We start from the raw sequence: 24448 nt of genomic DNA on the forward strand, positions 1-24448 counted from the left end.
TCACTGAATCCCTCACTGTTAACATTTTGGTTATCATTGACTAGAAACTGAACTTGACTCACCACATTGTGGCTACAAGAGCAAGGCAGGGACTAGGAATGCTGCGGCAAGTAACTCACCTCCTGACTCCCCAGAGCCTACAAGGTACAATTCAGGAGTGTGATGGAACACTCCCCATTTGCCTGAATGAGTGTGGCTCCAACAGCACTCCAGAAACTTGACACCATCCAGGATGAAGCAGCTCATTTGATTGGTACTACATCCACAAGCAGCACTCCTTCCTCCACTGAATTTCCATAGCAGCAGTGTGTGCATCTACAAGATCCTCAGACAGCAGCTTCCAAATCCCATGATCACTTCTGTCTGAAAGACCAAGGGCTGCAGATATATGGGAATACCTCCACCCTCATGCCCCCCTCCAAGCCACTCACCATCCTGACTTGGAAATATATCACCATTCCTTCATTGCTGTGGGTTCAAACTCCTGGAATTCCCTCTCTAATGGCCTTGTGGTCAACCCATTTCAGGTGTACCACAGAACTTTAAGAAGACAACCTTACCACCACCTCCTCCAGGGTGATAAGGGACAGGCAATAAATGCTGGCCAGGCAGCAATGCTGACATCCCGCAAGTGAATAAATAATATAATGTCAAGGGTAGTCACCCTTACCTCTTGAATTCACCTCTATTATCCAGAGGTTTTAATAAGGTCAGGAGCTGACTGGCCCAGCAGATGCAAATTGAATGTCAGTTTTCAGTTTACTGATCAGCAAGTTATGCATAATAGCACTGTTAGAGACTACTTTTATCACTTCGCTCAAAGTCAAGAGTGGATTCATGGATAGCAATTAGCTGGTTGGATTTTTCCTGTTTTATTATGTACAGGACATACCTGATCAGTTTTTCATAATGCACGTTAGGTGCCAGCTTGAATAAGTTCATTGCTAGCTGTGGAGCTCAAATCTTTTGTACTATCACCAGATTTTTGCCATATCCCATTGCCTTTGCTAAGTCTAGTGCCTTAAGCCATTTACTCTCGTTTAAGCCTTATCATTGATTAAAAAGCATATCACGAAAGTTAATTTCAGTAAATGGTGGACAGGACGAGAATGCATCATGAGCCTCTGGAATGATGTTTCAATTTAATTTTAGAAGTTTCCTTTGACAATTTAATCTTTGTTAATGTCTCTTTAAAGGCTGATCCTTTAAGATTATTGGTTAGTTTGTATCTTAGTGTGCAACAGAGCAGAAAGTAGGTAAACTGGGACACTCGAAGATGCAGAGACCTGTAATGCTGCATTCTAAACTATCATATGAACAAAATCTCTAGGAGTTCTGGATTACTAGTCCAGTGACATTACCACAGGCTCCAGTGAGTCTAATGAAAACAGGAAGAACAACACCTCGTCTTCAGCTTGGGGACTTTACAGTTTTCAGGACCCAGTATTGAGTTGAATAATTTTAGAGCATAGGAACATAGAAGATAGGAGCGGGAGAAGGCATCCTTCCTCAGAAAAGGAGACCAAAACTACACATGATATTCTAGGTGTGGCCTCACCAAGGCTCAATATAACTGTAACAACACATCCCTGCTCCTGTACTCAAAACCTCTCGCAATGAAGGCCAACATGCCATTTGCCTTCTTTACTATCTGCTGCACCTGCACCTTCTTCCACATTGATTAGCCAATCCCACACCCCAGGCCCTGTCATGACAGGGATTGCTTCCAGCACAGCCACCCCATTTTCACCCACTCATTGCCACCATTATCACTTATCTAGCTTTTCTTCTTCCCTGGCTTACTAACAACAATCCTCTTGGAATGCCAAACATTTTTTCCTCTCTTTCTCTGAACTCCATCTACATGTGTCTGTTCACCCCTTTTCTGCCTCCCTACCCCTGTCATTGGCATAAATACCACTTCTACCTAGCCTCTGTCAATCTGAAGAAGGCTAACAGGACTCAAAATATTCTGCCTTCTCTGTACAGATTCTGCCAGATCTGCTGAGTTTCTCCAGCAATTTCTGTATTTGTGTGTATCATTATGGGGTAATTTGTTCAGAATGGATAAGGGTTTTCAAGTTGACTCTTGCCATAGAAGATTCAGAGAAGAAGATGATGATATTGATCAGTTCAAAAGAACTGTACTGAAACAAGAAGCTTCAGTCCAGTAATGAATGTACTAGACATAAAATCATTTTATTAGTCTCATCAGATGGAAGGGAGGGTGGTTGCATATTCACATTGTTCGAAACAGAACTGTTATTTGGATTTGTCAGGAGTAAAGATTGAAGTAAGATCAAGGAATAACTTGTTTCAAGTTCAGATGTAAAAACACATTAAGATCACTGAAAAGAGTCCTGATTCTATGTAGAAAAGCTGAGAAAAGCCACTTTATTTGTAGAGACTATATCTTGCGAAGTACCTTTGCTGCTCAGCGAGCTGTCCATAAGATTGGACATGGAACATGATAAAACAGTTGTTTTTGGAATGTTAGTAAATTTTCTTTTTACATAATCAATGTATTGTTATGACCTTTCAACAAAACCTAAGATCTCTAATCCTTTTTTTAAAAAATATATAGCTGCAGAGTGCCCATCTTCTGAAATATGCACTCAAGGAAATTCTCGGCTTTCCTTTTGGCCTGCTGTGACTTGAACCTCCCTTCATGCTGATAAGCCAGTCAGTTTGATATGTGTCATTGGGACATTGTTAGAATCCATAATTAAGGAAGTAATGATAGGACATTTGGAAAGTCAAAACACAACCCACCAGGTTCAGCATGGTTCTATGAAGGGTAAATAGACTTGGACTAATTTTCTGTTGTTCAAAGTTCTTTGAAGATGTAACAAGTGTTACAGAGGGGAATGGTCGAACCCCTCTGATATTTAAACCAAAACACGTACCCCAACCTGTTATGATGGGATTAAAGGTTCCCTTCTAATAATTACACCCCAAAACACCCAGAGAAGCTTCCCCCCCCGCCATAATGTATGAAAAGAGTCATTAAAAGAATGAAAATCCCTGATCTCTACTTTACAAGTAACAAGAAATAATTTATTTATTTAAGCCAGCAATGAAGAAATTAACAAAATTACTAACAAACCGATAACTCCCCCTTAAACTACTCATTACTCTCCAGCTGCTGTATGTTCTACTGGAATTTAAATTAAGACAAGTCCCACTAATTTAAAACCAATTAATAAGAAGCTACAAATTGTAACTTAATCTCTCCAAATTCACATGGACTGTCTTCTGGAATATTGGCCACATTTTGCCACTGATTCTCTCTGTAATTTCTCCTGTGACGACTTTGAGTTAAAATACCTTGATACCTTTGACTAATTATGTGGGCTTTCTCAGAGATGTAAATGGTGCTAACTCTGGCAGGTGGCAGTTGGCTCTCTGCCAATTTTCAAAAATTACTTCATTAATGACCACAGATGATGCATCAAATTCTCACAATATAATTGGGTTCAGGTTGTTAACATGATGAGTTTTTCAATTGAATTGGCTGTAAATCCCTGTGTGTTTGGTTTTAAACTAATTGGCCAAATTCAGAGTTGTTGTCACAACATCAAAACAAGACTGCTGTTTTGCCTGCCACATGTAATTTTGACATGGATGAATGTGAGCTCAGGATAATAGAATGGAAACCTATTATCTAAATGGAGAGAAACTTCAGGGTGTTTTGGTGCAGAGAGTTCTGGGTACTGTCATATCACAGTGTATCATAGAAAACTAGTATGCAGGCACAACAGTAATAAGGAAGGCAGAAGGTATTTTGGTATTTATTGGTAAATGGATAGAACAAAAAAGTAGGAAAGTATTGATGCAACTGTCCAAGGCAATAGCGAGACCAACTTGGAACATTGCAGACAGCTTTGGTCCTCTTAGTTGAGGAGACCTGTAGTTACACTGGATTAAATTCGGAGGAGATTTATTCCAGAGATGAGAGGAATGCGATATGAAGAGATATTGTACAGTTTAGGCTTATACTCTCTAGACTTTAGAAGAATGAGAGGAGATCTAGTTGAGGTATGTAAGATGCTAAAGGACAGTGTCAAAAATATGTAGAGAGGATGTCCCCTCTTGTTGGGCAGTCTAGAATGAGAGAATAGGAAAAGGAGTAGCAGATTTAAAACTACTTTTGTCAATCTTTGGAATTCACAGCACAGAATATGGTGGATGCTGGGACATGGAGTAAATTTAAAGAGGCAATAGACAGATTTTTAATTTGTTATAAGTGAAAAGATCATGGGCAGCAAGCAGGTAAGTAGAGTTGAGGCTGAGATGAGATCAACCATAGTTGTACAACATGTTGGAGCGGACTCAAGAGGTTGAATTGCCTACTCCTGCTCCAACTTCTTGTGTTCTAAACCATAAACTCAGCTTCTGGCAACTGGTTGCTCTTGCACAATGCACTTTACTGCCCTGGGCATGTGAAAATACCTTGGAATTCCCATATGACATTGGAATTGCAGGCAATAGTCTCAACTGTCCCATCATACATTGACTTATGAGTATATAATATAGTTACCCTCAGCTTAAAGCACGTAACATCTCCCTGTCTCGGACCAAATTCTTAAGTATGCTGATAGGTTATTGAATAGGTTCATGATTTATGTTTATATATTAATTTTTACAATTTGCTCAAGCTTATGGGTAAGAAAGCTCATTTATTATATTTTAAATTCATTTTTTCTAGATGTTGGTCATATATAGGACCAAGGAAGGGAAAGCCACAAGAAATATCACTCTCTGCAAGTGGTTGTGTACATGTTGGTATAATACAACATGAAGTGATGCATGCACTTGGTTTTCATCATGAGCATACCAGAAATGATCGTGATAAATATATTGATATCATAATAAATAATATTGAACCAGGTAAGGTGATTTTTTAAATGTCACATGTAAATAAGAATATCTTTCTTTCCTAATATGAGCACTTTTTTTCTCAGTCCTGGAGTAGACCAGTACACTGGAATATCGTACATTCCAGTGTAGAGAATTAAAGTGTGGACTACTTTCCTTTAAGGTATTTCAAAATCAGGGTGACAGCAATAGTTATTTTGGGTTTCACTTTAACATAAATACCTCAGACTGCCTGATATTTTACATAATCTTTCCCACAAAGTTGGATGTGTATGATAACTCTGTGATTTCCTTTACTGGCTTCATGTTTTTATTTCATGCATTTAGTCTTTTGGAACATCTTGTTAAATTGACTAATACTGTTCAGAAATATTGACTATTCAAGCACTATGGGGAGTAGGGTCTGAATCATTCCTATATATTGTTCACTTTCTGGTAAATTAAACAAATTGGGCCAGATCTCATGTTCTATTGACTAGGTCCAAATTGCTTTGAGTTTTTGAAGCGTTTTTCATTACAAGACCAAACAAGTCTGTCACCTTATTACATTGTCTTATCAAAAGCATTGTATTAATTACAAGCTGCAATGTATAGCATCTCTCACATCCAATTCCAGCTCCATATTTCCACACATCATTCCTGGAACACTTAGCCACTTGGCAGATGTTTGTTAAAATATCAGCATCTCTTCCATCTGTGCCATCTTAAAAATGCCAATATACACCTGGATGAACACTGGCACTCCAAAGCTGCACTAACAGACAGAATCTGAACGTGTCAGAGAATGGGAAAATGGCTTTGCCATTCTCTGACCAGAACCTATTAGTCCAGGTTGAAGGGTGATGCTAACGATGGATGGCCTGTTCCTGAAGGACCAGCAGAGGAGGCTGCACCACCAGATGCTGACAGACTGGTCCTAGATTGCCACCTGGGTCAGTGCAGTTTTCAAAATGCAACTGTGGCCAGCAATGTTGAAAGAAATTTAGTACCCTTCTCTGCTGTGTAAGTGCTGCACTGTTCTCTCAGCCACTTCACACTCACTGTCTCTCTGATACCGCACCCACCACCCACCAAGGCTCTGCCATTCTCAGTATTGCCTATAAAACATTTTCCCTCACTCATTCTCAACAACATAGCCTCCCATACTACTAATCCTGCATGACCTCTGCACTGCCTGCTCGCCTCTTTTTTGACAGCCTGCATCCACACTAACAGCTATGCTACCCCTTTAATCTCACTCTATCCCTCCCTTGCTCTCACTCCAGAAGATAGCCCAGAAGAGCACAGATATTCAGGAGCGAAACCGGTCTCTTACTAGAGAAGACCATATCTCCTCTTGTGGGGATGCCAAGATATCAATGTACAGCCACCAAATATCCACATCCTTTTCCTAATGGTCCATCTAGTAAATCCACAGACTTTACACTTACCCAGGTCCTCACCCAACCCATCTACATCATGGTATCATGAAGTGCTATGGCATGGAAGGAGGCCTTTCGACCCAGCTTGCCAAAACTGGTTTGTTCAATGAGTATTCTTACATAGTGCTAATTTCCTGTCTTTTCCTAATACCCGTGCACAAGATTTTCATACTGCATTTTGAATATCATTTTGAATAGATTAATTGAACCTCCCTCCCCGTTTCCAGGCAGTGCATTCCACAATCCAACTATTTGCTGTGTGAAGAGATTTTCTTCACATCACCCATGCTTCTTTTGCCGATCATTTTTTATCTATGTCCTTTTTGTACTTGTTCCTTTTATGCGGGGAACAGTTTCTCCATATCTATCCTATTCAGCCACACATGATTTTGAAAAACTGTATCAGATCTCTTTTTAACCTTCTTCTCTTCATGGAGAATAGTCCCTGTTTCAACAATCTATTCTCATTTCGCATTCCTAGATTTGTTCTTTTGAAATGTTTGTGCACTCTCTCTAATGAATTCACAACCTTCTGATAATGTGGCACCTAAAACTGTACACAATACTCCAGCTGAGGTCTAACAAGTATCTAACAAATTCAACATTACCTTCCTGCTCTTGTACTCTCTGCCTCTATTCACAAATCTGATTTATTAACTGTTCTCTCCATCTCCCCTGCCACTTCCAATAAATACATGCTCTTGCACCTGACTATTTTTCTCACCTAACCCTGGGCGTATGAGGTGACTGTGTTGGGTGTGATCATAGTAATTTAGAGATCATTCACTCTCCCCACTTAAAACCAGGGTGCTGTTGACTACTGATGACTCCATCCTCACCCTTGCACATTTCTCTGTTTCTAGCCTTGCTTTACTGTATGCCCTTTCACTGCTGTATTCCTCCCTTTCCCAGATCCTGCAGTCCCCAGTCCCAGAGTCTGACTTGCTGAGTCTCATTCCTGCAGATATGCCTGCTATTAGTCCTCTCTACCAGCCCCCTTTTGTCTAAGTTTCTGAGGACAGATTCAATGGACAATCACTGACCCACTGTTTTCAGCAAGCTGGCCGGACAACCCTTGGCAAGGAATACTGAGATCTCTGATTTGTGACTATACATATCCCCATAGCACATTCGTCATATGTACCCCGAGCAACATGACTGACTATGGGCTACTCCCTAATCTGCAGAAGCACCCCTCCCTTGACTGAAATCACTCCAAACAATTGCATAATTGTAGCCAGTTGACTGGATATGAGAGCCTATCCTTGACGTACTGAGCCAGGAGTCCCTGACTGATGGGTGCCTCCATGGACATCAGTGAGGACTACTCCCTAAGACTTTGCAACACAGCTGCCTGCTTGCTGCACATGCAGTCCATTTGCCACATAGCTTTTGGCATGTGGCACAGAATTGAAATTGACATAGCAAACTTCCATACAGCAAGATGTGCACTCACTAGGTAGAGGACTACTGACCAGCAAGGCTAGCTGCCTAGTTGTGTGACTACACTAATTAGCAAGACAAGGCAGGGAAAGCATGGATAGTTCAAGAATGCAGGTTGGTGTGCCATAAACAGTAAGAAAGCAAATGAGCAAACTTGAACCTGGTCCAAACTTGTTCTGGGTGCCTGTCCATGACCACAGCATTTCCTGGCTGTAGTCTGGCATTTGCTGAATGAGTCCTGCATTGCAAGTCTGTACTTCCATAGCACACTGCTGAGGTATTAGACAGATGCCGTGATGTTCATGATGGTTTGGCAGATGTTGCTTGCCAATGTCTATGTCAGAGAGGTGCATGAAGTGGTGCCCGTTGTTTGTTTCCTGGGCTGCAGTTTGGTCATAGCCACCGTGGAGGTCATTCAGATCAAGCAGTTAGTTGAATCTGCCAGGTACCTGTTATGGTTTCCTTGTCAAGGTTTCTCCATTTCTAGATTGTTTGGCAGGTTTGGCAAGATAGAAAGCTGAATATTAATTAAACAAGTTGAGTAGTAAACAAGACTTATGACAAGCAATAATCCCACAAAATTGACAATTGGGTGTTACCTAGCGAGAATCATGCCACTTACAAAAGTATAAAAGATGGCACAAACTGCTCCTGATGTTAAGATAGGCCTCACTTGACTTCTTATCCAATTCTGCCAGTTCTCATCCAATTTTCATCCATTTCACCACAGCCCATGTTGCTCAAATCTAGTTGGATCCTGAGATAATGGGAACTGCAGATGCTGGAGAATCCAAGATAACAAAGTGTGGAGCTGGATGAACAAAGCAGGCCAAGCAGCATCTTAGGAACACAAAAGCTGACGCTTCAGGCCTTAATGAAGGGTCTAGGCCTGAAACATCAGCTTTTGTGCTCCTAAGATGCTGCTTGGCCTGCTGTGTTCATCCAGCTCCACACTTTGTTATCCTAGTTCGATCCTGCCCATTATTATGATCCCTGCTGATATTAACACTGGACAGGTCAGACCTTAAAGTGTAAAGCTTTGGTAGACACCTCACTTTGGTCTGAGTCTTACAATATTTTGTCTGTCATTTTCATGGTGTTTTATGGAGGGTTTCTGTCTGTAAGATTTCAGGAGGGCTGATGAGTTTCTCATATTATCATCCCCAATTCACCTCATGAAATATCTACCCACCCCATAGCACCCCACTTGTTAAATGCTAGCCTAATTCTACTCCTTATTGTAGCCAGATAAGCTCGCTCCTGTCCAGATATCCCTGAATGAACCACTTTCCCTGAGGGTGCTATTTTTAAAAGGATCTGTCAATACAACATTCACCCTAACCCACCACCCTGACTAAACCCCACCACCGATTTCAATTTGATTTAGCCCCTTCTCACTCTCTCTACTTTTGATGGTTTGCATTGCTCATGATAGGCTTTGCATGTAAATATCTAATTGACTGCACTGGTGTTTTACTGATGGAGAATACTAGTTAAAAACAAAACAAAAAATTCACAGTGATTTGGTGGTGATAAGAAGTGATCAGTTATAAAAGCATTTCTGGATACATATAAAAAAAGCAGATTCTGGGATGGGTCAGCAGAACTGTCTGCCCAATCTGGGACTAACCTATGTGCACCATGAATAATTGCTCTATTTTGGCTTTCAACAATAAATAATGTTCTTGTTCAGTTGAGCTTCTGAATATTACACAGACAAGATTCAGGAATTGAGCCCCAATTATTTTAAAACATGGAGATAGGCAGCTGAACCAATGCAGCCTTTCTACGTTAGCGTTTACAACAGAGCAAAATTAAACTGTCAAAGACATTCCAAATAGTCACTCCAATGGTTCCTAACCAAAGTTTTATATAACCAATCTCAAACTTTGTGAATGATTAATTTCCAAGCACTGGTTTTATTCCTTAAACAAAATACTTATCTGTTTATTAGATACACAACCATTTTAGCAAAGAGAACATTAAAAAGCATGGTATCTGATTAACGTCTGTGCTTTAAACCCAAAATATTTGTTTCTAGCACCCATTCATAGAAAAGACAGACAGACTACTCTTTGGACTTCTGGAAGAGTGTGTATCAGATTAGGCAGGGAGCTTTCAAATCTTCATGCTGTTTCATCTGCTGCTTAGAACCATCTTTCACCCTAAGGACATAGGGTAGGTCATATAGAACTGAGATAAGGAGAAATTTCTTCATCCAGAGAGTAGAGAATCTGTGGGATTTCTCTGCAAAAAAAAGAGGTATTGAATGTTTTCAAAAAGGTGGCCACTTGTGGAATACTGCAGACAATTCTGGTTGCCCTTCTGTAGAAAGGATATTGTTAACCTTGACAGTGTAGGGAAAAGAGTTACTAGGATGTTGCTGAGATTGGATGGTTTGAGTTATAGGAAGATGCTAAATAGACTGAGACTTTTTTTCCCTGGAGCATTGGAGGCTGGGACTGACCTTAGGGAGGTTTATAAAATCATGAGGGATATGGACAGGGTGAATAACCAAAGTCATTTTCTTAGGGTGGTCGAGTCCACAATTAGAAGGCATAGTTTTAAGGTGAGAAAGATTTAAAAGGCTTCTTTGGGGTAACTGTTTCATGCAGAGGTTGGTGTGTGGATGGAGCAAGCTGCCAGAGGAAGTTGTGGAGGTAGCTACAACATTAAAAAATCACCTGGGTGAGTACCTGAATAGGAAGCACTCAGAGGGATATGGGCCAAAAGCTGATTAATGGGACTAGATTGACTCAGGATATCTGGTCAGCATGGATGAGGTGGGCTAAGGGGTCTGTTTCTGTGTTGTATGAGTCTATAACTCGAGAAGATGTTGGACATTGGAACCGGTTCTGGGGAAGTTGGGACTATCACAACTTGGACGGCCTACAGCCGGACCAGACTGGAACCAATGTCCTTGGGGGTGCTTTTGCTAATGCTGTGGGGAACGGTTTAAACTAATGTGGCAGGGGGATGGGAACCAAATATTGGACAGAAAAGAGGTAGTAGTGAAAGCTTGTAGGGAACTAGATAATGGAGTCAGTGTGACTTTTGACCAAGCATGAGGATGAGGGAAGGGCAGTTGACGTGGTGTACATGGACTTCAGTAAAGCCTTTGATAAGGTTCAACATGGTAGGCTATTGGAGAAAATACAGAGGCACGGGATTGAGGGAGATTTAGCAGTTTGGCTTTCTGTAAGAAGGTGGTGGTTGATGGAAAATATTCAGCCTGGAGTCAGGTCACTAGTGGTGTGCCTCAAGGATCTGTTTTGGGACCACTGCTGTTTGTCATTCTTATAAATGACTTGGACGCAGGCATAGGTGGATGGGTTAGTAAGTTTGCAGATGACACTAAAGTCGGTTGAGTGGTGAACAGTGTGGAAGAATGTTGCAGGGAGACTTAGATAAACTGGAGAATTGGGCCGAAAGGTGGCAAATGTGAGGTGATTCACTTTGGGAGGAATAATAGGAAGGCAGAATACCAGGTCAATGGAAAGGCTCTTGGTAGTGTGGATGTGCAGAGGGATCTTGGTGTCCACGTACATAGATCTCTGAAAGTTACCATCCAGGTTGATAGTGCTGTTAAGAAGGCTTACGGTGTGTTATGTTTTATTGGTAGAGGGATTGATTTCTGGAGCCGTGATGTCATGCTGCAACTGTGCAGAACGCTATTGCGGCCTCATTTGGAATATTGTGTGCAGTTCTGGTGGCCCCATTACAGGAAGGATGTGGAAGTATTAGAAAAGGTGCAGAGGAGATTTACCAGGATGTTGCCTGGTCTGGAGTGCAGGCCCTATGGAGAGAAGGAGGCGAAGAGGGGGTTTAATAGGTACATACAAGATGATCAGAGGATTAGACAGGGTGGACAGTGAGAGTCGTTTTCCAAGGATGATGACTTCAGCTTGTACAAGGGGGCATAGCTACAAATTGTGGGGTGATAGATTTAAGACAGATGTCAGAGGCAGGTTCTTTACTCAGAGAGTGGTAAGGGATGGAACGCCCTGCCTGCCAATGTAGTGAAGTCAGCCACATTAGGGGCATTTAAACAGTCCTTGGATAAGCATATTGATAAGTAGGGGGAGGGGCTTAGATTAGTTCACAGGTCGGCACAACATCGAGGGCTGAAGGGCCTGTTCTGCACCGCATTGTTCTATGTTGTATGTTCTATGTTCTAAAGGGAATAGTAGTCGGGGAGCAGGTGATGAACACAAAGGGACAGGTGGTCTGAGGTGCATTTGTTTTAAGGCGAGAAGTGTAGTAGATAAGGCAGATGAGCTTCGGGCTTGGATCGGTACCTGGAAGTATGATGTTATAGCTATTACTGAGACTTGGTTGAAGGAAGGGCATGATCGGCAACTGGTTGTCCCAGGTATCGCTGCTTCAGGCGGGATAGAGAGGGAGGTAAAAGGGGTGGAGGAGTTGCTATACTGGTCAAAGACGATATCACAGCTGTACGGAAGGAGGGCCCCATGGAGGACTCAAGCAGTGAGGCAATATGGGTAGAACTCAAAAATAGGAAGGATGCAGTAACAATGTTGGGGCTGTACTATAGGCCTCCCAACAGCGAGTGTGAGATAGGGGTACAAATATGTAAACAGATAATGGAAAGGTATAGGAGAAACAGGGTGGTGGTGATGGGAGATTTTAATGTTCCCAACATTGACTGGGATTCACTCAGTGTTAGGGGTCAAGATGGAGCAGAATTTGTAAGGTGTGTCCAGGAGGGTTTTCTAGAGCAGTATGTAGGTAGTCCAACTCGGGAAGGGGCCATAGTGGACCTGGTGTTGGGGAATGAACCTGGCCAGGTGGTTGAAATTACAGTAGGGGACTACTTTGGAAATAGCAACCACAATTCCGTACGTTTTACAATACTCATGGACAAAGATGGGAGTGGCCCCAAAGGAAGAGTTCTAAACTGGGGGAAGGCCAACTATACCAAGATTCGGCAGGATCTGAGGAATGTAGATTGGGAGAAACTGTTTGAAGGTAAATCCACATTTGATATGTGGAGGCTTTTAAAGAGACGTTGAGTAGCGTGCAGGAGAGACATGTTCCTGTGAAAATGAGGAATAGAAAAGGCAAGATTAGGGAACCATGGATGACAGGTGAAATTGTGAGACTAGCCAAGAGGAAAAAGGAAGCATACATGAGGTCTAGGCGACTGAAGACAGACGAAACTTTGGAAGAATATGGGGAATGTAGAGTGAATCTGAAATGAGGGATTAAGAGGGCTGAGAGAGGACATGAGATATTGCTGGCAAACAGGGTTAAGGTAAATCCCAAAGCCTTTTATTCATATATAAAGAGCAAGAGGGTAACTAGAGAAAGGATTGGCCCACTGAAGGACAAAGAAGGAAAGTTATGCGCTGATTCAGAGAAAATGGCTGACATTCTTAACGAATACTTTGCATCGGTATTCACCAAGGAGAGGGACATGACAGATGTTGAGGTTAGGGATAGATGTTTGCTTACTCTAGGTCAAGTTGACATAAGGAAGGAGGAAGTGTTGGGTATCCTAAAAGACAAGGTGGACAAGTCTCCTGGTCCTGATGGGATCTATCCCAGGCTATTGAGGGAAGCGAGAGAGACAAAGATGGGAGTGGTCCCAAAGGAAGAGTTCTAAACTGGGGGAAGGCCAACTATACCAAGATTTGGCAGGATCTGAGGAATGTAGATTGGGAGAAACTGTTTGAAGGTAAATCCACATTTGATATGTGGAGGCTTTTAAAGAGAATGAACCCGGCCAGGTGGTTGAAATTACAGTAGGGGACTACTTTGGAAATAGCGACCACAATTCCGTACGTTTTACAATACTCATGGACAAAGATGGGAGGGGCCTTAACAGATATCTTTGCAGCATCCTTAGACACAGGTGAGGTCCCGGAGGACTGGAGACTTGCTAATGTTGTCCCCTTGTTTAAGAAGGGTAGCAAGGATAATCCAGGTAATTATCGACCGGTGAGCATGACATCAGTGGTTGGGAAGTTACTGGAGAAGATACTGAGTGATAGGATCTATTCCCATTTGGAAGAAAATGGGCTTATCAGTGATAGGCAACATGGTTTTGTGCAGAGAAGGTCATGTCTTTACCAACTTAATAGGATTCTTTGAGGACTTGACAAAGTTGATTGATGAGGGAAAGTCTGTAGATGTCATATACATGGACTTCAGTAAGGTGTTTGATGAAGTTCCCCGTGATAGGCTGATGGAGAAAGTGAAGTCACATGGGGTCCAGGGTGTGCTAGCTAGATGGATAAAAAACTGGCTAAGCAACAGGGGACACAGAGTAGTAGTAGAAGGGAGTTTCTCAAATTGGAGACCTGTGACTAAGTGGTGTTCCACAGAGATCTGTGCTGGGACCACTGTTGTTTGTGATATACGTAAATCATTTGGAGAAAGGTGTAGGTGGTCTGATCAACAAGTTTGCAGATGACATTAAGAGTGGTAGAGTGGCAGGTAGTGAAGGTGACTGTCAGAGATTAGAGCAGAATATAGAATAATTGGAGAGTTGGGCAGACAAATGGCAGATGGAGTTCAATCCGGGCAAATGCGAGGTGATGCATTTTGGAAGATCTCATTCAAGGGCGAACTATACAGTAAATGGAAAAGTCCCAGGGAAAATTGATGAACAGAGACATCTGGGTGTTCAGGTCCATTGTTCCCTGAAGGTGGCAATGCAGGTCAATAGGGCGGTCAAGAAGGCATACGGCATGCTTTCCTTCACTGGACGGGGTATTGAGTACAAGAGTTGGCAGGTCATGTTACAGTTGCATAAGACTTTGGTTCGGCCACATTTAGAGTACTGTGTACAGTTCTGGTGGCCACATTAGCAAAAGGATGTGGATGCTTTGGAGAGGTGCAGAGGAGGTTCACAGGATGTTGCCTGGTATGGAGGGTGCTAGCTATGAAGAGAGGTTGAATAGATTAGGATTATTTTCATTAGAAAGATGGAGATTGAGGGGGGACCTGATTGAGGTCTGCCAAATCATGAGGGGTATAGACAAGGTGGATAGCAAGAAGCTTTTTCCCAGAGTGGGGGACTCAATTACTAGGGGTCATGAGTTCAAAGTGAGAGGAAGAAAGTTTAAGGGAGATATGCGTGGAAAGTTCTTTACGCAGACGGTGGTGGGTGCCTGGAACGCGTTGCCAGCGGAGGTGGTAGACACAGACACGTTAGCGTCTTTTAAGATATCTCTGGACAGGTACGTGGATGGGCAGGGAGCAAATGGACACAGACCCTTAGAAAGTAGATGACTGGTTAGACAAAGGATCTCGATCGGCGCAGGCTTGGAGGGCCGAAGGGCCTGTTCATGTGCTGTAAGTTTCTTTGTTCTTTGTATATAGTTCCTAGGGCTAAAGGAATCAAGGGATACAGAAGAGAAAGTGGATGCTGAGTTGAATGATCAGCCATAATCATATTGAATGGCAGAGCAGACATTAAGGGCTGAATGGCCTAATCCTGCAGCTTTTTTCTATGTTTGTACATTTCTTTTACAGGTAGAGTCATAAAGCACGGAAACAGACCCTTCAGTTCAACCAGTCCATGCCGAACATAACTCCAAACTAAATTAGTCGCACCTGCCTGCTCCTGACCCATATCCATTTTTTTACATTTCACGTATGGAATGATCTTCCTGCAGAAGTGGTGAATGTCAGTACATTTACAACATTTAAAAGACATTTGGATAAGTGCATGGATTTCTGCAGAAGATCATTCCATCAGTGAAATTTAAAAAAATTTGCCCCTCATGTCTTTTTTAAATCTCTCTCCTGTCACCTTAAAAATGTGCCCCCTACTCTTGAAATTCCCATCCTAGGGAAAAGACAACTACCATTAACTCAATCTATACTTCTCATTATTTTATAACCTTCCATCAAGCTGCCTCTCAACCTCCTCTGCGGCAGTGATAAAGGTCCCAGCCTCTCCAGCCTCCCTTTGCAACTTAAATGTTCTGTGCAGCCAACTATATATCTAGCACCATTTCTCATTTCATCATTATATAATTTGATATACGAATAAACATACTCAACAAATGTAAACTTTGGTTCTACTCAGTACATTAGAGTCACATTGTCTATTTTTCCCCCACCGCCTGCCCAATTTCAGATTTCCAGCATTTGCAGAATTTTGCTTTTGGGCCAGGGATCTGAGCAGCTTGGCTGCACCCCTGCTGAATCCACTAGGCTTGAGCTATGAGGAGACAGCAGCAGAAAGAGTAAAGCTTTGCAAATGCACAGGGCATGCATGAGAGTGTGACACAGCATTATATTGTTCAATTTCAATAATTGAATTGCATAAAAGGTATTGCCACCTTTTCAGGCTTTACGGTGTCATTCAATGTTGTTTACAATTTAGCTCTTTTATAGTTAACTGTTGATTAGGAGGAAGAGGGGTAGAGGGGATGAACTGGTTGCTGTGCAACAGGTGAAGTGTTGGTTATGGTACTGATTTGTTCTTAGGATCAGGGAGATGACAATGAGAGTGGCCATTTGATGTGGTTGTTACGTGAGTCCACTGATAACAGGAACCAACAGGACTATGCAACTATTACAGTAACCCTGACATCCAAGGCAGCAAAAACCCTTGTCAATACCTCAAGGATTCTCAATAGACTTCTTTGAACAAATATACCACTTCCTGGTATTTTCTAATGGCTTTCCCACACGTCATCCATTACAAGCGCTGCCTGCTCACTCACATTGAGGCCTCTGGATACCATAAACAGCAGTGAGACATTAATCCAGTCCTCAAGCTCTAGCTTCCTGTTCAGGAGATTCACCCATGGACTCTGGCTTGTGAGTGCCTTAATATTCCTACTGTGCCACTTATTACAGCTACACAATACTGTGGAATGTTCAGTACACTATAACCATTCTAGAAGTTTTGGCTGAAATGCAGGTCTAGAACCTGAAGTAGACATAAGGCATGTTAATCAATTCCTAAAGGACACATTTACTAATCACACAATTCTCATTGCACTATTGTTGGGCTAATCTCATCGGTTCCTTTCCAGTGTCTTTAGCCATGTTTGAGTGATTATCCTTTGTTTCCTTACAGCCATTTCTAATGTTTATAAGACATCTGCAAGAGCTGAAGAAAGAATGGCATTCAAAGAAAGAATGTATCTTGACAGCTCCCTGAGAATGGCACAAAGTTATATAAATCATTTTGTTGCACATTAGCTGCATATTGATGGACAGCCTCACAATTTACAAACATTGTGCTTGATATGAGTTGCTATCTGTGTGCAGTTCAGAACTGTGGAAAGCCCATGCTGTATTCTCCATTCTTACTATGTCAGTATATATGTGCAACTGGTCAGTTATTTACATTAATAGCTATCTTCGCCTTGCTGCCACTTGCCTTTGAGAAGGCATCATTTACAAATTAAATTAATTATTGTCAATCTCTAATCTGGCAATACTTGACAAGTTGGGCAAGTGTAGGGTGTCTTCTTTGTGGATGCCATGTCCTGCATTTGTCCTTCAGCCAGCTCTGAAAACCTCAGTTCCCACCCTGCTCAGCAGGGCTTGGCCTGGACAAGATCTCGAACTTTATGGTTCCTCTGACTGTAATCCCAGAGCTGGTCACTGCTCCTAATGCTGATTTGGAGACAAAACAGTTTTTTAAAATTATTATTTCATGGGATCTGGGTGTAGCTGGCCAGGCCAACATCTGTTGCCATCTCCAGTTGCCTTTAAGAAGGTGATAGTGAGCTGAATTCTTAAATTTCTTCAGTCCACGTGTATAGGTACATTGACAGTGCAATTAGGGCGTTTCAGAATTTTGACAACAATGAAGGCACAGCAATATAATTCTAAATTAAGACAGTGTGTGACTTGGAGGGGAATGGTTCTCCTGTTCATCTGCTGCCCTTGTTCTTTTGATGATGCAGCTTGTAAGTTTGGAAGGTGCTATCAAAGAAGGCTTTACTAGTTTGATTAGTCAACTGCTCTCAAAGCTGGAACCTGCCCCCTAGTGGGGACAGAATGCCCATCCATGATCCACTGAATGGCTTGATAAATAACCATGGGAAAAGTCAACCAAGCTGGTTGCCCCTGACATACTGTAGTCTGAGACCCAACAACCCCTTAACCCCAGAACCACCACCCCCCACCTCCCCGAGTAAATTTGGATCATATTTCTATCTTTTGGCTATGCCATCTTTGTGATGTTGCTGCTGATGAGATCCACTTCCCCCTCTCACATTCAGCACAACATGACGCTAATCAACATGAATACCCACTTCCCAGCCATATTTAAAGGAATCATGCACTACTTATAAGTTGAAGAGCGCAGTCGAAACAGGCAATTCTCTAGCCAGAAATATTTAGGCCATTCATGACATTTAGCAGCCTTTTGGTTCTCTAGTTGCATTCTGGGCCCGCATATTGTGTACTTGGTGCTGGTACCTATTTGCCTCTTGAGACCAAAATGAACTAGTGTTCTTTGAGAGGATGCTTAAGTGTCAAACTAGGCAACTCTCCATCTTTATTTTCACAATGGTTGAAATGGAAGAAACTGTTGCAGCACTTATGCCATGCCACCAGAACTAGTTGTACAATATGTTTCCACCCTAGTGGGGAAGTGTTGTGAAGTGCAGGAATAAGAAGTGAGGTGGAAATGGATGGTTAATTAGAAACTAGGAACAGGGATAGGCCATTCATCCCTTTGAACCTGCTTCACTATTAAATATGCTTGTGGTTGACCTTCTATCTCAATGCCATATTCCTGCTTTCTCTGCGTACCTCTTGATGTGTTTATTTGAATGGGAGACAAAACAACAACTTTCCAATGGTAAGGTGGAAGTGAGTATTAAATTGCAGTGGTTTGAGAATGGATTGACATAATATATCAGCATATCATGAATACTCATTAAAACAACAATTTCAAAATTCAGTGCACCTTTAGAAATAAATTATCAGCAAATCTCAGGACATCTCTACAGCAGTTCCTCAGTGTACTGTCCTCGGCTCAACCGTCTTCAGCTGCTTAGCAATGACCTTCCCTCCATCATAAGTTCAGAAGTGAGGATGTTCACTGACGATTGCATAATGTTCAGCACCATTCACGAATCCTCAGATACTGATACAGTCCATGTTCACATGCAGCAAGATCTGGACAATATCCAGGCTTGGGTTGACAAGTGGAAAATAACGTTCATGCCACACAAATGCCAGGCTATGATCATCACAAATAAGTAATAATCTAACTAGGCACTTGAAATGCAATGGTATATCATAAATGAATCCTCAGTTATCAACATCCTGGAGATTAATTTTGACCAGAAACTTTACTAGTTGTATAAATACATTGGCTACAAAAGTAGCCAGTGGCTAAGAATACTGCTATGAGTAACTCACCTCCTGATTCCCCAAAGCCTGTCCACATCTACAAGTCACAAGTCAAGAGTATGATGGAATATTCCTCACTTGCCTGGGTGAGTACAGTTCTAACAAAACTCAAGAAACTTGACACCATACAAGACAAAGTAGCCCACTTGATTGGCTCTACATCCACAACTATCCACTGCCTGGACCACCGATGCTCAGTAGAAGCAGTGGGTACTATCGACAAGATGCACTGCACAAATTTACCTAAGATCCACAGCAGCTTCCAACCCATGATTACTTCTACTTAGAAGGTCAAGGGCAGCAAATATATGGGAATACCATCACGTTCAGTTTCCCTCCAAGCCACTCACCATCCTGACTTGGAAATTTATGCTGTTCCTTCACTGTTGCTGTGTCAAAATCCTGGAATTCCTTGCTGAATGGCATTGTGGGTCAACCCACAGCATGTAGACTGCAGCAGTTCGAGAAGGTGGCTCACCACCATCTTCACAAGATCATCCAGGGACAGGCAATAAATACTGATCATACCCCACAAATGGATATTTTAACAAAATGAGAATTGATTCATAACCACTTAATATTCATGTGCACCATGTGTAGTTGTCTTCCTGTTGGGTTTGGATTGAGGAAGAGCTGCTTTTTCTTGAATGGGAGAAATCATTGAACCACAGGAGAAGAGGCATTGATGACTGAGATTGAATGGCAGGTGTGATATAATGGGGCAAGGCTTACTGAAGGAAGTAGGTGGAAGCTCTTAGAAGTTACATTGAGGACAGAGGAAGAATGTTAAGGAAGTGATCACAGGAAGCTGGGCTTCAGATCGGTATGACAGGTCGGCACAACATCGAGGGCCGAAGGGCCTGTACTGTGCTGTAATGTTCTAGGTTCTATAAGGTAAACTATATAGGGAAGGTCAATGTTTACACATGGTAGGTGAATATAATTGGAGGGAGATCAAGGGTTATACAAGGAAGTTGTGATGTGCTGATACTTAACTGTAACTGAGGGAAGACCAATGATGATGTAGGATGAGGGGAGGATGATGGAAGGGGGTGGAGGGCAAGAGAGGGCAGTCTGACAAGGGGCTAACCAGTGATGACAGGAGAGAAAAGTTCTAGGGTGGATGATATTTGGCCAAGAGTTATTGGGGCTGGGCTAAAGATTAGGTGTCACCAGGGAACATTAAGGGTCAAAAGTGATGGACAGAGGTCAAAGGTGATTAAGGGAGGTAGTATGGCTAATGCCTCCACTTCCCATGGATCACTGTCCAAAGGTCCGTGAACGTGGCTGCATCCATAAGAAAGGTTAGCTGGAATAAAGCTTAAGACTACAATGTTTCACAATTGGTTATATAGACCAGAGTGAGGCTGACGCTAAGTCTAAGGCTCTCTATTGATAAGATATGTTCAGAAGGGAAGGAGAACCTTAAAGATTCATGCATGCATGAATGTATCAAGAGGTCACCAGTGTCTTGTTCAGAAGAGTTGATTTTTTTAAAAAAAATTCACTCATAGGACATGGGAATCACAGAGCGGGCCAAAATTTATTGTCCATACCTTGTTGCCCTTGAGAAGGTGGTGGTGTACTGCCTTCTTGAACCACTGCAGTCCATCTCACTGTAGATAAGCCCAAAATGCCCTAAGGGAGGAAATTACAGGATTTTAACCCAGCAACAATGAAGGAACATCAATGTTTTTCCAAGTCAAGCTGATGAGTGGCTTGGAGAAGAACTTTCAGATAGTGATATTCCCTTGTATCTGCTGCCCTTGTCCTTCTAGACGGAAGTGGTCATGGGGTTGTAAGTTTCTGTTCAAGGATCTTTGATGAATTTCTGCAGTGCATCTTGTAGATAATATACACTACAGCTAATGAGCATTGGTGGTGGAGCGAGAGGATCCTTGTGGAGATAGTGCCAATCGAATAGTCTACTTTGTCCGTGATGGTGTTAAATTCTTGAGTGTTGTTGGAGCTGCACTCACCCATGCAAGCAGGGAATATTTCATCACACTCCTTATTTGTGCTTGTAGATGGTGACAGGTTTTGTGGAGTCAGGAGGTCAATTATTCGCCACGGTATTCCTAGCTTCTGACTGCTCTCGTAGTCATTGTGTTTGTGTGGTGAGTCCAGTTGAGTTTCTGGTCAATGATAACCCCTAAGATGCTGATAATCAGGAATTCAGTGATGGTTAGGGTTAGGATTAGTTGAGTATCAAGGGCTGTGGTTATATTGTCTCTTATTATAGATGGTCACTGCCTTCCATTTGTATGTACAAATGTTACTTGCCACTTGTCAGCCCAAGTCTGGATATTGTCCAGATTTGGACATGGACTGCATCAGTGTCTGAGGAGTCACAAATGGTGCTGAACAACGTGCAACAAATTGTCAATATCCCCACTTCTGACCTTATGATGGAGGGAAAAACATTGATGAAGCAGCTGAAGATGGTTGATCCTAGAACACTACCCTTAGGAAATCCTGCAAAGATGTCCTGGAGCTGAGATGACTGACCTGCAGCAACCACGACTATCTTCTTATGTGCCTGGATAACTCCAGCCAGTGGAGAGTTTGCCCCCTGATACTCATTAATTCCGGTTTTTCTAGGGCTTCCTAATGCCACACTTGGTCAAATGCAGCCTTGATGTTAAGGGCTGTCACTCTTTTGTCCATATTCGAACTAGTAATGAGGACAGGTGCTGAGTAGCCCTTGCGGAACCCACACTGAGTGTCACTATGTAAGTTATTGCTGAGTGGGTGCTACTTGATGACACTTTTGATGACACCTTCCATCATTTTACTGATGACCAAGGGTAGACCATTGGGGCAGTAATTGGCTGGCTTGGATTTGTTCTGCTTTTGCACATAAAACATCTGGGTGATTTTCTGCATTGTCGGCTTGATACCAGTGTTGTATCTGTACTGGAACAGCTTGGCTAGGGGAATGGCAAGGTCTGGAGCATAAGTCTTCATGATTATTGCAAGAATGTTGTCAGGCCCCATGGTCTTTGCAGTATTCAGTGTCTCCAACCATTTCTTGATATTGCCTAGACTGAATTGAACTGGCTGTAGACGAGTTTCCGAGCTGTTGAGGACCACTAGGGGAGACTGAGATGGATCATCCATATGACACTTCCGGATGAAGATTGGTGCGAATTCTTCAGCCTTATCTTTTGCACTGATGTGTTAGCCTTTTCCATCATTGAAGATGGGTATATTTGTGGAGTCTCCTCATCTGATGAGTTGTTTAGTTGTCTACCACCATTCACGACTGGATGTGGCAGGACTGCAGAACCTAGATCTGATTTATTGGTTATGGGATCACTTAGCTCTGTCTATCACTTGCTGCTTATGCTGTTTGGTATGCAAGTAGTCCTGTTTGGTAGCTTCACCAGGGTGACACATTATTTTTAGATATGCCTCACGCTCCTCCTGGCATTCCCTCCTGCATTTTTCATTGAACCAGCACTGGGGAGATGCCAGGCCATGAGCCCCAGGCCATTAGGCTTTGGACCACCAGAGCATCGAAGCCAAGGTAATTTCATGCAATGAGTATTGCTCTCAACCACTGCTCCAGCTCAAATGTTGTAGGCACACCAAGGTGAACCATTAGGTGATGCAAGATTGAAAAATTGGAATGGGATAGATCAGTGGTTGAGAGCAGTACCCATTGTGTGAGCTTACCTTGACTGTCATGCTTCCGTGGTCCAAGGTCTAAAGGCCTAAGTCTCCACAGCACATATTCAGGTACGCACTGTTCGGCCTCACCCCCTGGGTCTGAAACAATCACTGGTAGATCAGTGGAGTTACAACAAGGCACATTGTAAGTATCCTATGAAGAAACCCTCGGAGCATCTTATTGGCGCTGTCCCTCCCTGTTGGAGAATGAAAGCACTTCCCTGACTGCAGACAGAGACGGGCACCTGGTACAAATCTCTCCTTTAGTCGCAGCTGGACAGAGCCAGAGTGATACAATGCTGGTCTGCCTTCTGCTGGACCTAGCTTCCAATAGTTGTTGCCAAACTTTTCATGGAGGAAGCCAAGTGCTTTCCTATCGAAGCCATGATAGTACTCAAAACCTGGACCAACTCCTCCAACTTTGCCTCCAAGACAGCATGGCTTAGTGCATGTCTGTGAAACATTCCCCTGTCTGTCTCTGCACTTCCAACAGATTTCTTTTGCCGGAATCGAGAGGGCACTTCATTGGCATGCGGTCAGCATAGGGTTTAGCAGTCTCCAGTCAGGAAACTGACTGTCAGGATCTACAGCTGTCACATCCTTCTTCAACTACAGGGATGTGCTGACGATATTACGACCACAAGTCAATCACAAACATATAACCACGGAGGTGAATGTCTTTTGGGTCGATCAGGTTGAATGGTGTGAAGTTGAGTGGTGGATATATGGAATGCTCTGCCCCAGGAGGCAAACTCTCTGGATACTTTCAAGAAAGAGATAGATAGAGCTCTTAAAGATAGTGGAATCAAGGGTTATGGGATAAGGCAGGAACAGGAAACCGATTGTGGATGATCAGCCATGATCATAATGAATGGTGGTGCTGGCTCGAAGGGCTGAATGGCCTACTCCAGCACCTATTGTCTATTGTCAAATAAGTTGAGTGTCAGTAAGTTCTTCTAACATACACCAATGCCAGGTGGTAAGAGTGGAAGAGATTCCAGGCTAGCCATACTGAAAATTGGAGCCTCTGCTTTCACTATTCATCACTCCAGCACTAAAGCAACATGTAAAAGTGCACATTGCCATAGAGCCATGGACTCTGGGAGATGGCTAGTATGAATCAGATTGTTCCCAATGGCATGGCATTTAATCATTGTTCCGTCTGGGGTGGATACCGATCTGCCTCCTTGCCCAACCCATGATGCTGTGAGTCAGATCTGCCTTCAGGTAGAGAACTGCAGAAGAAGAATAAACATACTTGTCAATCTGTGCACTTCACTGAAGAGGTCCATCTAATATGGAACTGATAACCAGATTGTCTCCCTGCTCAAAGACATTGCTTTGAATAACAATGAAATCAGACAGAAATTTTGGGGCAGTTCAGCAACCCAGCGCAAGCACCTCTATTGTGTTATAAATGGAATTGCAGCCTTTAATTGACAAATGAATTAGTGGTAGCAGTCATGTTCCTGGAAGAATGTTTTGAAAAGATGATAATTTCATATACAGTAATCTTTTGATACTTTCCAACTGTATAAATAAGCTTATTTCAATTTAATTTAGTATTATTTTTACAGGTAGTTATGGCAATTTTAAAATAAAACCGTCTAACAACTTGGGAGCACCATATGATTATGGATCAATTATGCATTATGGAAGGTAAGTACCAGCTTAAC

At 42.5% G+C, this 24448-nt stretch overlaps 1 protein-coding gene across 1 annotated transcript in view; it reads left to right on the forward strand.

Annotated features, from left to right (window-relative positions):
- LOC125459484 (hatching enzyme 1.2-like) overlaps nucleotides 1–24448 on the forward strand; it is a 133892-nt gene that overhangs the window by 69004 nt on the left and 40440 nt on the right. The window contains exons 6-7 of the mRNA XM_059651856.1: nucleotides 4709–4890; nucleotides 24350–24431. Coding sequence (XP_059507839.1) covers nucleotides 4709–4890; nucleotides 24350–24431 — 264 coding nt within the window. The remainder of the gene's footprint in view (nucleotides 1–4708; nucleotides 4891–24349; nucleotides 24432–24448) is intronic.

The sequence above is a fragment of the Stegostoma tigrinum genome, chromosome 17, assembly GCF_030684315.1.
Source record: "Stegostoma tigrinum isolate sSteTig4 chromosome 17, sSteTig4.hap1, whole genome shotgun sequence".
Taxonomy (NCBI): domain Eukaryota; kingdom Metazoa; phylum Chordata; class Chondrichthyes; order Orectolobiformes; family Stegostomatidae; genus Stegostoma; species Stegostoma tigrinum.